Genomic DNA, 13,832 nt, shown 5'->3' on the forward strand with positions numbered 1-13,832 from the left:
TAAAAGTCCGCCGCAATACTGTTGAAAAACGCAAGGTAAACCATTTTCGAACTTGACATTTCTTTGCACAACCACTACACACCTACCGAAAATCATAAAGATTCATTGAAGCTTTCTTGAGTTATGATCTTGACATACATACAGACCCACCCAACAGATGTCTCAACCGAAAACATAATCTTCTCCGTTGAGTGCTAGTACTCGGCGAAGATAATAATTTGTCATACCAGATATATGAATCTAGAAACGATGCAAGTGGCAGATACATTTTGCTCGATTTTGTTGTCGGCAAATAGTGCTAAGGATTATTTAAAAAATGTTAAGGTAAACTATTATTGATGTCTATAATCTGTTAAACGTAGTGCAATTATATTGGTTATTTGCAATATCGCCATGTACTGTTTTACCTAGCGGTTTGCTGAGGAAGTGCAACTGGTTCCCCGAAGCAGAATAAACGTTTGACCCAAGTTAAACGACGGAAGGCTTTGCATGCAGCTTAACGTGCTTGACATTGTTTTATCGAAACTCGAGGCGTATTAAAATTTGTCCCTTCAGATATTGATATCTGGTTTACGATATTTTTAGTTGACGTTGACATTGAGTACAGCGTGTGGCACTGACCTGGGTTATGGGACAAGGCAAAGATAACTTTGGCGTCCAAGCAGAGGTGAAGAGAAAGTCATATATCAGTCATATATCATTTTCTTTTTAATTGGGGCCGATTAGCTCCAACCCCGTACCACCGTGTGTTATAGTTTACCGGGCGGCGGAGAGCTCCTAGTGCCCCGAAGAGAGCCCATCCAATCCACGGTAGACTGGATACCAGGTTAACATATGGACCATTGTTTCACCAGCATTGGTGGATGAACTAAACCGAACTGGGGCTTTAACGGACTAAAAAGGGAAGCTATGTTATCCATATTCATTAATTCGAAATAGATCAAATAACTGGATAAGGTCTCCAACAGAGACAAACGTTCAAGACATGCATATTTTTGATAACAATTGCTATGTGGTCTGTTTGCAAATGGATCTCTAATAGGTATTGCATGCTCCCTTTTGACGATGTTTAGACCCTCCTTTACTACATGGAGAATTTGATAAATATTTATCAAGAAAAAATTTCTTCTGATTCAAACGTGATCAACGGTAGATCAACATGTGTAACTACATGGTATTACATAGACCCTACAGAATGGATATTTTAATTGTGTGGTGTACGTAATAAAACATATTCCATTCTTAAGCACATTTAAGTGTATATGACGTCATATGTTGACGTCATTTTGACGTCGATGCGGTTGTCATTGACTACAGAAGTCTCAGCAGACTTAGATATTAACAAGGCACCCTTTTTGTCAAAATGTTGTTGTGTTATTGAATATATTTGAGTTTTATGGGAATACCCTATGTAGATGGTATCCGCCAATAAAATCACCCATGTCATCATAAAGACGTCATATTACGTAATGACACAAATTTTTATCATAATTCTATGATCCATTTCTCTTTTACATAACTCCCTGCAAATTTGTTGGTCATGCAGCATGCCGAAACAGCTTCCCTTTCCCGAACCAGGAATCCGAAAAAAGCCCTGTCTAGGTAGGGTTAACTTAATATAATTTGTCATTTACAGAAGCTTTCTCTAAGTTTGAAAAGTTAAGATACACTGAGTCGTTAACTCGCCTGCGGTCAGAATATCTTCCCTTATATAGTTAGATCGCACCAATAATTGAAACCCCACCAGTGCTTAGGACATACTCTTACCCAAAAGGGACCTGTGGCATCATAATCCGAGATATATCGAGCTTCTAACACTAAGCTGGGCCATATCTGTGACCTAGGATAAAGATATGAGTGCTTATGAAAATCCAAATCAGATTGATATCTATACCGCAATTATGAGCGATATCCCAATGTCGAGGGGGGAGGGGCGTTTATGTAATTCTTATGAAAAGCGGTAAGATTTTGAAGATGTTCTTTTCAGAAGATTGCAACTGAAATTATATCTGAATTTTACATTTTGAATGGCACTCCATAAAGTTTTATTCATTCTCCAAAGGACAATTCTATCTTTTCATCATCTCAAGCGATATGAATATAGTATAATATGATAAAACTGTTCACAAACGTTTGGGTTTTAAATAAAAAAAAATCTAGTAGTTAGAGGTCATTCTATAGACAGTATGGAGGGCAAAGATAATTTTAGGATCATAAATTAGCAAAAGAAGTAAATAATATGTCCTCTTTTAACGCAACCTTAAATCATCCTCGCTGCGCGGATCGCGGTATCACATAACCAGAGGCATGTTACTGGTCGGGTGGGCACTCAAATCGCTGTTTCACGGAACTACGGCTGGCAAATTGACTTATTGACTGTAAAACCCCGGTATCAATTCAAGGTGGTGACATTTCAACAAATCTGTCGGCAAATTTGAACCACTTTAAGATTCTATTGGTAAGAAAATAGCTATAAGCGAATCGAGCAAAACACAAATTGATTGACGTGAAACAACATCATGCCTTTTCCCTGCCCCTCCCGAATGTTCTAGTCGGTGGTGGTCCATAGAAGAGGCAGCTATTGGAAGCTGCTTAAGCTGAGAAAATACTTTAAAATTTATACTTTTAACGTTCCTCGTCGTTCTGTTTTCTAAATGGTTCGCGAACACGCAGAGATTTTCTTGTCGCCGGACAAAGGACGGGGTCTGAGATGTAAGAAGAACGGGCCACCGATAAAGGCGGGGACCCTGATCATCGAGGAAGACCCGTACTGTTTCACTCTACTCGAGGGGCAAGAGCAGGAACGCTGTCACTATTGTCTAGAAGAGCAAAGGTAACATCTCATGACCTTATTGTCCAGAAGATATAGTAGTTTATGATAGTTATACATGTTTCGTTGTACTTTGTGTATTGCTCTAGTCGTTTGTAATCGACATTAATTGGCTAGTTGGGCAGCCCTGGCTGTATCTCTCACAACCATACCGGTGAATAGATAACTGAATAAACAAATATAGATAACAAAGGTGACGCATTGTAACAGTTTTCTACACTTCTTCATGGTAGGTTTTTCAAAGTTCATTTTGGAAGAATTTGTTGCTTAGGATTTGTGGTATTGGAAGCTATAGGCTTGCAGTCTCGAGCTAAAAATAACAAACATGACAAGATAAATGTAATATATATCTGACACTGCGTTGTCAGACGCAACCTACGTGACCAAATGCACGGCGAACTAAAATTGTGTAGACACCTTCAAAAGAGAGGGACACGCCATTAGTAACTTCTTTCTTTGCTCTTTTGCCGTAAATTAAAGTGAGAGAAGTGCATAAAACCATTGTTAAGCAAATAGACGTTCTAAATCATATTGTTAGAAACGATTTATCCAGAGGACAATCGGCCTCTGAAAATGTAACTTACACTGCCACGCGATAGTCAAACATCGTCTACATGTATACTATCAACTTTAAAAAAAGCCATATCTACACTGTGTACACAAATGCCAGCCTCTATCTGTGAATGCACAAGACAACAGTTACGCAAGCAACTGGATAATCTTGTAAATGGTCAGGCGTATCAGATAGCATCCTGTCTTTCGTCAGTGGCAGTACGTCACTGACGAAAGACAGAGGATGCTATCCGATACGTCTGACCGCTGTTTGAAACGTCCTACAGTTTACATAATCATTCGGTTGCTTGAGTAACTGTTATACTCCTTATCTTACTACATGGATGTTTACCCTTTATTGATGTATCTGTAAATTTTTGTATGTTTTTGTGTATGTGTGATCTGTTCTTTCTTCTGAATCTTGGGATTATTTGGAGAATTGGGTTCAGAAATAAAGTGTTAAGAGTTTATCCCTTTTATGAAGGAGCTATTGTATCTAAAAAAAAACGATATTTACAGCATTTACCTTCCTGTCAAGTTCTCTTTGCTTGACTGTGTATGATAGATATATCTAACCTCTAGTTTGTCCTTGCCGAGGCCTTCAGCCTAGCCCTCAAAAGTTTTTATTAGTAATTTAGATGCCCCTTTATGGCTGCAGTCTTCTGCATGACTTGGAATTATTTTGACAGAATTTAGATCAAACTCGTTTTATTACCCGTGCAGCATTAATCGTTTTAAACCCCTTTAGACAAAGGTTATGACTTTGAATCCCCTTTAACGCGTGAGAAATAACAATATTTTACTTTGGAGTGTAAACACGACCCTGTGGCGTCCTCACCAGAAGCATGTTATTTTAATCTCCTGTTTCACGGGGGTAGGGATATCACGTTTCGTTCTACAGCGCGCTCAACTAAAAAGAGCGAAAGTCACGAAAAACATCCCGCTAAAAATATACACTAAAAAAACTCCAAGCTATGAAGGCGAGAAGAAAAATAGAATGCGAAGTTGTGACGGATGTTTTGAATCATTACATAATGATTGATAAGTCATCCATTAACCTGAGCTACATGTACTTTGATGTTTGAAGTCACTAGAAATGGAAGCGCCGACGGGAACGGCTTAACATAGACAAGATGTTTAGAATACCAACATAGATATTTAGACTAGATGTGACGTGTAGTGTCCTTGTTATCAGTTACAGAACGGACAACCATTTATAAGTACATCGCTTCTCTTGATAAAGATACGAAAACCGGCCGTTCTGCTGCAGTATCACTAGAAAGTCGCTAGGGCACCTTTAATAAAAATTTTGCTGCATTTTGCCAACGCCTTCCAGTATACCGAATACTAGTATCACACTGATCCATCCACAGCTTCGCGAGTTATGCTGTTCACAAAAGGCACCGAAAACATTATCTTCTTGGCTAAGATAATTACTTAAGAAGCAGCAATGTTGTCAAAAGAAAATGAAATCCAGCTCCCTGAAATGTTGATAAAAATACAATATGTGGTTATATTTTAAAACAATCTATTTCAGAGAGGACTCAACAATTTTCTTTACTTGTGTTTTCAGTCCAGAGGCACCACTAAAGACCTGTCCAAAGTGTAGCACCGCGAAATATTGTGACGAAGACTGCCAGGTAGGAAAGGTGTTCGAGTTGGACCTCGGTATTTTCGTTAACGCGTTGTCTTTAGGGAGAATTTGCACGTTTGTCTGTTAAGTGTACTAACATAATTCCACCACCCTGGTTAACTGCGTTTTACAATTGCAGAGCTCCAAAGCAACGTCCCATGGTATAATTCACTCCTTCATATCTAAACTATGCACTAAATATCTCTAAACCGCTTTGCATACATGTAACCCGGCGGATGAGTTAATGGCGATTACAGGATTTCAGGCGTTTACGAGTCCCTTGGCCTGGTATGTTTATGGGGGCACCCTGCTGTTCTACACACTCCCTCTCACTCATCCTTGTTATGTGTTACTACCTGGGTAGAGTAAAAAAAAACAACAACAAAGAAACAGACCATATAGCAATGGATTACGTCATGGTCACATTCGTCATACGGTCGTCGTGCGGTCGTCGCAAACCGAAGGCAATCTTGGGACAGTCGCGCATGAGTCGTACAACATTGAGATGTATTTTTACCGGAAATGCTGTCTTGGGTTCCTGTCAGTCGGTAGTTACTTTGGTTCTGTCACAGTTAGCCTGCTTGAAAATTCTACGACATCAAAATCATATGACAATCTATTCTCCAAGAAGTCTATGTTTCGGTAGGGAGGTGTAGGAGGGGCCACAATTTTTGACGTTTCTCTACCCCCAGCTCTGGAGGGAGAGAAACGTTAAAAGTGGCGGCCACTCCTTGCCCTCCCGACCAAAACCTTAGATTGCTTGGAGAATACGACGACATAGACATATGACGAATGTGACCGCGCCGTATCACAAGATATCAAAGTACAACGACAATCGAATGCAACGTTGAGGAGGGTAGTAGCTCTAGACCAAAATTCGTAAGAGACAAGCTTAAGGTAACGCCGTCAGGTCCATGCCCAGTCTGACTAGCGTGGCCGTACAGCACACTACTCATGCTGACATTTTGACACTTTCACTCGCCACTAGACCCCTGTTTCTAAATACGTGCCGGTGTGAAACTTGTCCCCGATTGACCGTGCAAAATCGTTTGAACATCATACAGAATATGTAGTGTTGACCTACTAAGTATTTCACTATAATTATGACATAATTATGACATAACGTTATCTTTGGTGCATGTAAAATGTTTTCGCTTGTCTTTTTTGAAGCTGAACAATTTAAGTATATCTTCCGTCTATTTCAGGCTTCAGTACCATATGGGTTATTATATTACATATTATAAAACTCAATAACAACGTATAATGATAACTCCTACAAATTATGTCACCTACGTGTAATTACAATTCTTCCCCTACATAGATTACGCTAAAACGGTATCCTGTCCGTGCTTGCTAGCACTTAGACACATTTGCGAAGAAATTTTCTCTGTTGTTGATGACTGAATTTGAACGCTTTGCGTTCCACAGAAAGCTGCCTACAAAGAACATCTCTCAGAATGTGACGGCTACCGGCGTCTCATGCAACTCCCCTTCCACTTGAGACTTCTGGGACGAATCTTGTACAGACAAGTACATTCCTTCATTCATTCGTTTTTCGTCGTGTGTGTGTGTGTGTGTGTGTCGGTGTTTGTGTCTGTAAACTCGAGAACCTGAGAATGCCAGGGTGACTTGTCTTCATATTTCGTATGTCGGTACCTTGATGATACCTCGAAACAATTTGTTATGGGGTCCCCTAGCCCCTTGTTATGGCACTGCAGTAGAAATTTAGCTTTTTTTGGCCCCCTAGCAACTTGATTTGGAACTGCAGGGGTCGCATAGTTAAAGTCTTCGAAAGAAGATACCACAGAAGGGGTTAACGGATCGTCTTGATTTTTTATTTGTACTGTAGTGATGATTAACATTGTAGATGGCAATTATGCAAATTAGGATCTAATTTGAATAGTTGATGAGAAAGATTTTTATATCTTTTTATATCCACAGAGCACCAGGGAATATGAACAAGGTGCCCTGGGCCCCATGTGCGACTTGTGTCCACGTGAGTCTACATAGCTCTATCATTGGATGCTTGGAGTCACATGACTATGACGTAATCTAGCGTCCGCCATATTTTCGGGTTAAAAACGTCTGAACTGATATGAATATAAAATAAAATACAAGATGAATGTAATTTTTGATGTCGACAGATATACTTTCTTTTGAAGTAAAAACAACAACAACAACAACAACAACATCGAATTAGAAAATGCGAATAGTAAGTTATCAAGTCATGTAACGCATGTGCACTTTTTAAATTGTTATCTGAAGATACTGAAGCACTAAAGAACAGCGCTGAGCTGAGGATCCAGCTGCAGAAGTTGCTTCTTTTCATCAATAAGGACATTCTCCCAGACCGGCTCCAACTGGAGAGTCTATATGGCAAGGTAATAGGAAACAGTACTTTCCTCAATCAATTTCATTCGGACAATTTGTAAAAATATCTACAAGTCATTCAATTGCTAACAAAACTTTCCTCAATCTGTAAAAACATTCACATTTATTTATCTATGAATCTTTAGGGTGGTCCCTTCAGTGGATGACAAATTTATTTGAATGTACACAAGCAAGTGTTTTTACCCACCCGACGTTTCGGTGCATGGCCGTCTATCACCTTCCGCAGAGCAATGCTGACTGATTCTACTTTGTACTGCAACTAGGTGCACGTGTCGCTGCTGCATTGTGACGAATGCGGTCCCAAACGTGACTGAGTCTATTTTCTCCCTCGTGCCGGTTCATGAAGAGATCTGATGTTCTGATCCATACAGCCCCCCTTAATCCAACCAATACTTCTCTTATCTTCTATGTCTATCACTTAGTCCTCCTGCAACTGTTTCGCCATCCACGACCTTGACTTAAAAGACATCGGAGTTGGACTATACCCTCAGTAAGTTGACCATCCGTATGTCGACACACATCATATGAGGTAATTTTAATCTTACGCCACTGTAGAACCAGTTCACCAGAGAATGCTGATCATCTTCGGGTAGATAATATATCATTCGAACTGTACAAATTCATTGTTTACAAGCCGCGGAAAGGTTATTACCTCCGTGAAATCAGGTAATTTGGTCAGGGTGTGTGTTTGTTTGTCTTGGTGTGAGAACTAGTCTTTAGTTTGCAAGAAAAAAAGGTGGAAGTGGTGTAATAGGATACTTGAAGAATCGGAAGTAAGGTTTGGCTCGTTTTTCTTTGTTTTGGTCAACACAGGTTTAATTTTTTCTTCTTCATGACTTCTGCCGTCAAATGATTCATTTTCACTACAAGTATAAAGACGGTAGCTTTGTCCATATCTGGTCCATATAGCTGGTATCCAGTCTATCGTGGATTGGGCGGGCTCTCTTCGGGGCACTAGGGGCTCTCCGCCGCCCGAGTCAACTTTGGCACTCGGTACGTAGTATAGCTTTACGGTCTTGGAGTTGATTAGCCATCCACCTAATATAGTAAATCAATTTCATTCAGCCGCATAAAACTACTACCGTGTGTATAGTTGACTAGGGCGGCGTAAGGCTTCTACAACCACGAAGAATGCTAGGTTATTAGGTCCATGTCACAGTGATGGTATGGTACAATGCATATCGTGTGTGGTTTCAGAGCCGCCATGATTAACCACAGCTGTAAGTCGAACTGTGTATCGACGTTCCGGGGAACCAAGCTTCAGATCAGGGCTCTTGTGGATATTCAACCCGGAGAGGAGGTACCCTATTTATTCATTCATGCGCAGCTTAGTACATTTGAAAGAATAAATCTGGAATAACAATAAATGATCAAAAGAAGTACAAACAAAACCCACCAAAAAGTCATCAGTTTAATGCAAGAAATGATAATAATAGTCTTAATGTTGTATCGTACTAGCAAACGGTACAGAGTGAGTTTCACGTCGTGTGAAAGATTTACAGAGTGGGTTTCTTTTTTGGAAAGTACATGCAGATAAAATACTCCAAATAAGGTTACTATGGAATGCTCAATAATTGACCGATGAAGCTTATGGTTTACAACCCTTCAAGTATAGTACTGTACTACAACACGTTAACACGTTTATATTTGATTGATAAATACATCTAAGTGTTGAACACAAACGCTTTGACATAACTATAATGTTCTGCTCAGATCTGCTACTCCTACACTGAGAAAGGTAACGTCACTCGAGAAAGACAAGATGTGCTCAGCAAGTATTTCTTCGACTGTCAGTGTCCTTACTGCTTAGATGACGACAGGGTAAGTGAATATGGGGTCTTTTTCTTTGACACATTCATATAATAGCTGCATTCATGTCCTTTTTCTACTGAGACGACGACCAAAACATTAATTGCATGGATAAATAAGTGTATTTTGTGTGTATTGTTCTCTTTCATATCATACATGTACACCAAGAATCATAATCAATTTTGAAAGCCATATATCATCCAATCATACGATTCCAATTTTTGTCCCTCTCCGGTCTCTATCCAGTGGAAACTGTGCCCCAGCAGGCAAAGAAATGTTTCACCCCCTTTCCCTCCGGTGGCAATGAAACAGCACTGAATGCACACTTATTTTCAATATGATGTATACTGCAAAGAAATTGACCTAATATTCTCCAGAATTGAATGTATACACACGGTAATGTTCGCATTATATAACACCGTCTCCCTTGATCAACAGTATGAGTGTTTGTTGGGAATGGCTTCTGCATCATTTAGGTATGCACGAGTTTGTTATGTCACTTTCTTAGATGACGTATATATATTTGATAATTTGAATTATCACCAAGCAATTCTTTTATTTTACGACTGATGACGTGCACCCGTTTCCAGGGGTGCCAAAGAATACATACGAATTTTACGGAATACATACGAATTTTACGGAATACATACGATCCGTACGGAATACATACGATCCATTACGCAGAAACATACGATCTGTACGGAATACATACGATCCATTACGCGGAATACATACGATCCTTACGGAATACATACGATCCTTACTAATTTGGATAAATGTACCTGGATCACGTGACACCGGCGGCAAATTCAAGATGGCTGACTCGGGATAACCAGTTCTTCGTACGATATCTTGGCTTTTAAGAGCTTAATAATGGCGTATCCCATCCGGCTAAACTCTAAAAATCTCAAGCTGCACTAAATTAAGACTGATGTAGGCTTAGACCAACTAGGAGGACCAGACAAAGCTAGATTCGGTGCTAGCGCGATGGCCAGCAAATTAGTAAGGATCGTATGTATTCCGCGTAATGGATCGTATGTATTCCGTACGGATCGTATGTTTCTGCGTAATGGATCGTATGTATTCCGTACGGATCGTATGTTTCTAGTAATGGATCGTATGTACTCCGTAAAATTCGTATGTATTCCGTAAAATTCGTATGTATTCTTTGGCACCCCTGGTTTCAGGAAGCCGTCATGAAGTCAGTGAAGTGTCCGAGTTGCCAGGCTCAGGTGAAACCCAACAAAAGTAAGTCCCTCACACCATGTTCTGTTTGTCTTCAAGGACTGCTTAAATTTGTTATTAGACAAGATACTCAAACGATTAGCCCCCCCTGATTGTAACACGATATTACGGATTTACTCTTGATTGCTTGGTATATATAAGTAGAATTTTAAGATTTATGTTGCATTTCAATCTTGTAGTTTGTAGTTGACCGTACGTAAGTGGCTGTACTTTTCGTTGCGTCAATAAATGTTCTCTTATGATTCCTTTATGTTAATCTCGCAGAAGGAATATTACTTCAAGTATTACTTTAAGTTATTGTATTGTATGATAATATGATAAAAGTCCTTAAGTGCACTGGTACTTGAAAGTTAGTAAAGAGATATTTCGTTTCAGTTTGTTAAGCTGCCTTTATACTAAGCACAGTAATTGTGACTGCACCAATAGGTCGGATAATCTATATCACCCCCGTCTATGATCAATGTCTGTCGGTGGGCTTGCATATTTGCAATGTCTCTAAAGTCACATCCCAGTTCATTCTAACTAGTGTTTGGTTGGAACGTTTAGTCCTTCGTTCATGATATTTGTGTTGTTGCTTCAGATGACCGTTACGAGAAGTGCAGCTCCTGTGGGTTTTCCGATTTTACCGCGGAGTTCTACGAAGATCTGAAGGATTACGTGCAGTACGCAGATGACGTCATGCACAAGCCTAGAGTATGGGCCACTGATATCCTCTCAGTCTGTACTAATGCAGTGAAAATAAGAACACGGAGAATATAATATCTTTTGAAAGAGTAAATTGTACAAATAAAGTCACCAGATAATGTTCACCTATATCTTTACTTTCTTTAGCCTTCTTCGGGTACCGACTTAACTAAGTCACTTTAAGCACGTGGCCTTTTGGACACATGATTTGAGCAATGGATGTTAAGTGTCTATAACGTCAGATGAAATTTAGAAAAGAAAGTAAAATATGAAGAAGAAAGTGGATGTGAAAAAACAGAAAATGAAGAATTAACCTGGATTTAATCAGAATTTGACATCAACTTCCTTGAAAACTGGCTAGTGGAGTTAGACACTACCCCGCATCAACATGTAACACAAGTGACATCAATACAACATGATTGCCAAGAAGCAGGTAGCGAGATAAGCCGATATACCCTTGAAACATCGAACCTTCTACTGATTTGATTAACCTTGACTTTGTCTCAAGTGTGGAATGTGACCTGATTTTCCGTGAGAACTGCCTGGTTGAACTTGACAAGATTCTCCACCCCGATAACATCCACGTGGTGCGGATTCTGGTGGGCGCGTTCGCCGCGGCAGTGAAACTTCAGGAGTGGACCAAAGCTATCGAGTACGGCAAGAGACTGGACCGGGCATACGAGTAAGGCACAGCAAATGATCAAAACCTTTTTTTTAATCCGTGAAAACGGAGGTATTGTAATCGGTTTGCATGTTTGTTTGGTTGTTGATTTGTCTTGGTGTGTATCCTCAGTTATGTGCAGCAGACATACATGAATAACTTTTGGAGTTGTGCTATTCACCAACTAATTAAAGCCAATTGCATCGAAAGTGTCTTTGGTGATAAGACATTAAAGTTGACTTATACTTAGCTCTGAGATGGATGCTTAAAGCATTGTGTATGCATTTGACCGTCTTTACAGACTATACCTGCCACCAAACGAGCCCGACACGGGTCTTCTGTACTACAAGATGGGAAAGGCTTACTACCACCTGGGCGACAGTGAAAATGCCCTCATCAACTTAAGAAAGGTAAGCATTCTTTGACCCTGTTTAACTTTCATCCAAGCAGAAGGGGTGAAAGATCGTAATGTTTTCTGAGTGACGATCGGGCTTCTCTGACAGTCCTTACTCCATTAAGGCAGATGGACAGTTGTTTAGAAAGAACGTACGTTTTCAACATATATGCTTAACCGACTAATCACGTACAAGAAATGATGCGCACATGGACATACAATGTAGGTGGCGCTTCCACCAAATTTCGGTCTTTTTGGGAATGGGAAAATCGCAAAAGACTCGGGAAGGGTTTAAAGTGCTCAAGGAAGGACCTTCTCGCTACGTTAATGATTAATCAGATTCTCCACCCTCCTATTCTTGGACTGAGACTTACCAGCCAACCACGTCGCCGCTTATGGCCAAGAGGCAACGCGATTGGCTGGTAACTTTCCCTTCAACAACAGGATGGTGGAGAATCTGATTGGCTTAATCTGGTCAGCGATACCACAGCGACAAGGACGGAACGCAGGTCGGTGCGCCAGGGTCGTTGCTTTAGACACACAAGCGACGGGCCTGGCATGAGAATGATATCAGCATTTCCCTATCTTGCAGGCCAAAAAGTTGTTGTGCGTTGCCTACGGACGTGACAGTCAGCTGGTTGATTACGTCGAGGACTGGCTGGAGTTCTGCGAGGAATAGGGCAGTAGTAGCGGAGAGGAAGAAGCGGATATCCATTCAGAAATCGACTGTCAAAGCTCCTGAGTTTGTTATTATGAGAACAGGATTGTACATGGTGCTTTCAAGTCGCCTGAGACCATATAAACGCACAAGACTCACTGGAATACACCCACAAGACACATTTGCTCCTTACTATATACATTTTATATGTAAATTTAAAATAAATATGCTAAAAATGGATTGAACTTAAGAATAGTGCTAGTGTATGGAAGACTGTAGTGTGCATGCTCAGGTTCTAAGTGCTGTAAATCTATGAGAAAATAAGCTACTAGCATCAACATCTTGAAGAACCCTGGTGAGATAAAGCATGTACTCAAGACGTTGCTGAAAAGATGAGTAAGAGGGAAGTAGAGGATGACATCAGGTCCTATTCCTTGACTAGGACTGGATTGTTACCTCCGTGGAAACGGAGGTATCATAATCAATTGGTGTGTTTGTTTGTCTTGGTGCGTGTCTGCAGTTATGTAAATACAGTATCACAAAGTGGCAACATTTAAGGCGGAAGTGGTGTAATAGGACATTTGGAGAATTGGCTTGGCTCGGGTCCAATGGTGCTGTAGCTGAGAACCAGGATGACTCGTGGCTACACCCACACAGTAATGTCAGGTTGTTTAAGCTTATGGTGCCAACTGACAGCTTGTCACAACGATGTTAAGCCAACTGCATCAGGCTGTTGTAATTTCATATAGCATCATAGTGAAGGAGTTGTGTTTAGTATTGTTTCTGATTAAGGATGCATTTAAAACTCGTGTCAAATAAAAAGAAGGCAGTCTTTAGATGCATGTATTTTCCAAGTACTAATTTGTTTACTTTTCCGTGATTTTGCAATACACCTTTTGCATTTAATACAAAATGTACACATCAAACAATCCATCATTTACAAGTGTGTTTCTTCATCGAAAACAAAATTTACAA

At 40.1% G+C, this 13,832-nt stretch overlaps 1 protein-coding gene across 1 annotated transcript; it reads left to right on the forward strand.

Moving 5' to 3' along the window:
• Positions 1–2,344: 2,344 nt before the first annotated feature.
• LOC136423535 (N-lysine methyltransferase SMYD2-A-like) lies at positions 2,345–13,191 on the forward strand. The gene is made up of 13 exons (XM_066411742.1): positions 2,345–2,833; positions 4,956–5,022; positions 6,444–6,545; positions 6,957–7,011; positions 7,281–7,396; positions 7,829–7,896; positions 8,604–8,706; positions 9,120–9,227; positions 10,403–10,463; positions 11,041–11,166; positions 11,652–11,826; positions 12,107–12,215; positions 12,792–13,191. The coding sequence occupies exons 1-13, from the start codon at positions 2,655–2,657 to the stop codon at positions 12,876–12,878; spliced, it is 1,356 nt and encodes a 451-aa protein (XP_066267839.1). The 5' UTR covers positions 2,345–2,654; the 3' UTR covers positions 12,879–13,191.
• Positions 13,192–13,832: the final 641 nt, after the last annotated feature.

Source organism: Branchiostoma lanceolatum, chromosome 17 (genome assembly GCF_035083965.1).
Source record: "Branchiostoma lanceolatum isolate klBraLanc5 chromosome 17, klBraLanc5.hap2, whole genome shotgun sequence".
Classification (NCBI taxonomy): domain Eukaryota; kingdom Metazoa; phylum Chordata; class Leptocardii; order Amphioxiformes; family Branchiostomatidae; genus Branchiostoma; species Branchiostoma lanceolatum.

What these genes read in the sequence shown, in the direction of transcription:
- LOC136423535 (XM_066411742.1), top strand. Translation starts at nt 2,655, where the DNA reads ATGGTTCGCGAACACGCAGAGATTTTCTTGTCGCCGGACAAAGGACGG. An exon ending in ATTGTGACGAAGACTGCCAG is followed by an intron (nt 5,023 to 6,443) that starts GTAGGAAAGGTG and finishes TGCGTTCCACAG; the next exon opens with AAAGCTGCCTACAAAGAACA. An exon ending in AGACTGGACCGGGCATACGA is followed by an intron (nt 11,827 to 12,106) that starts GTAAGGCACAGC and finishes CCGTCTTTACAG; the next exon opens with ACTATACCTGCCACCAAACG.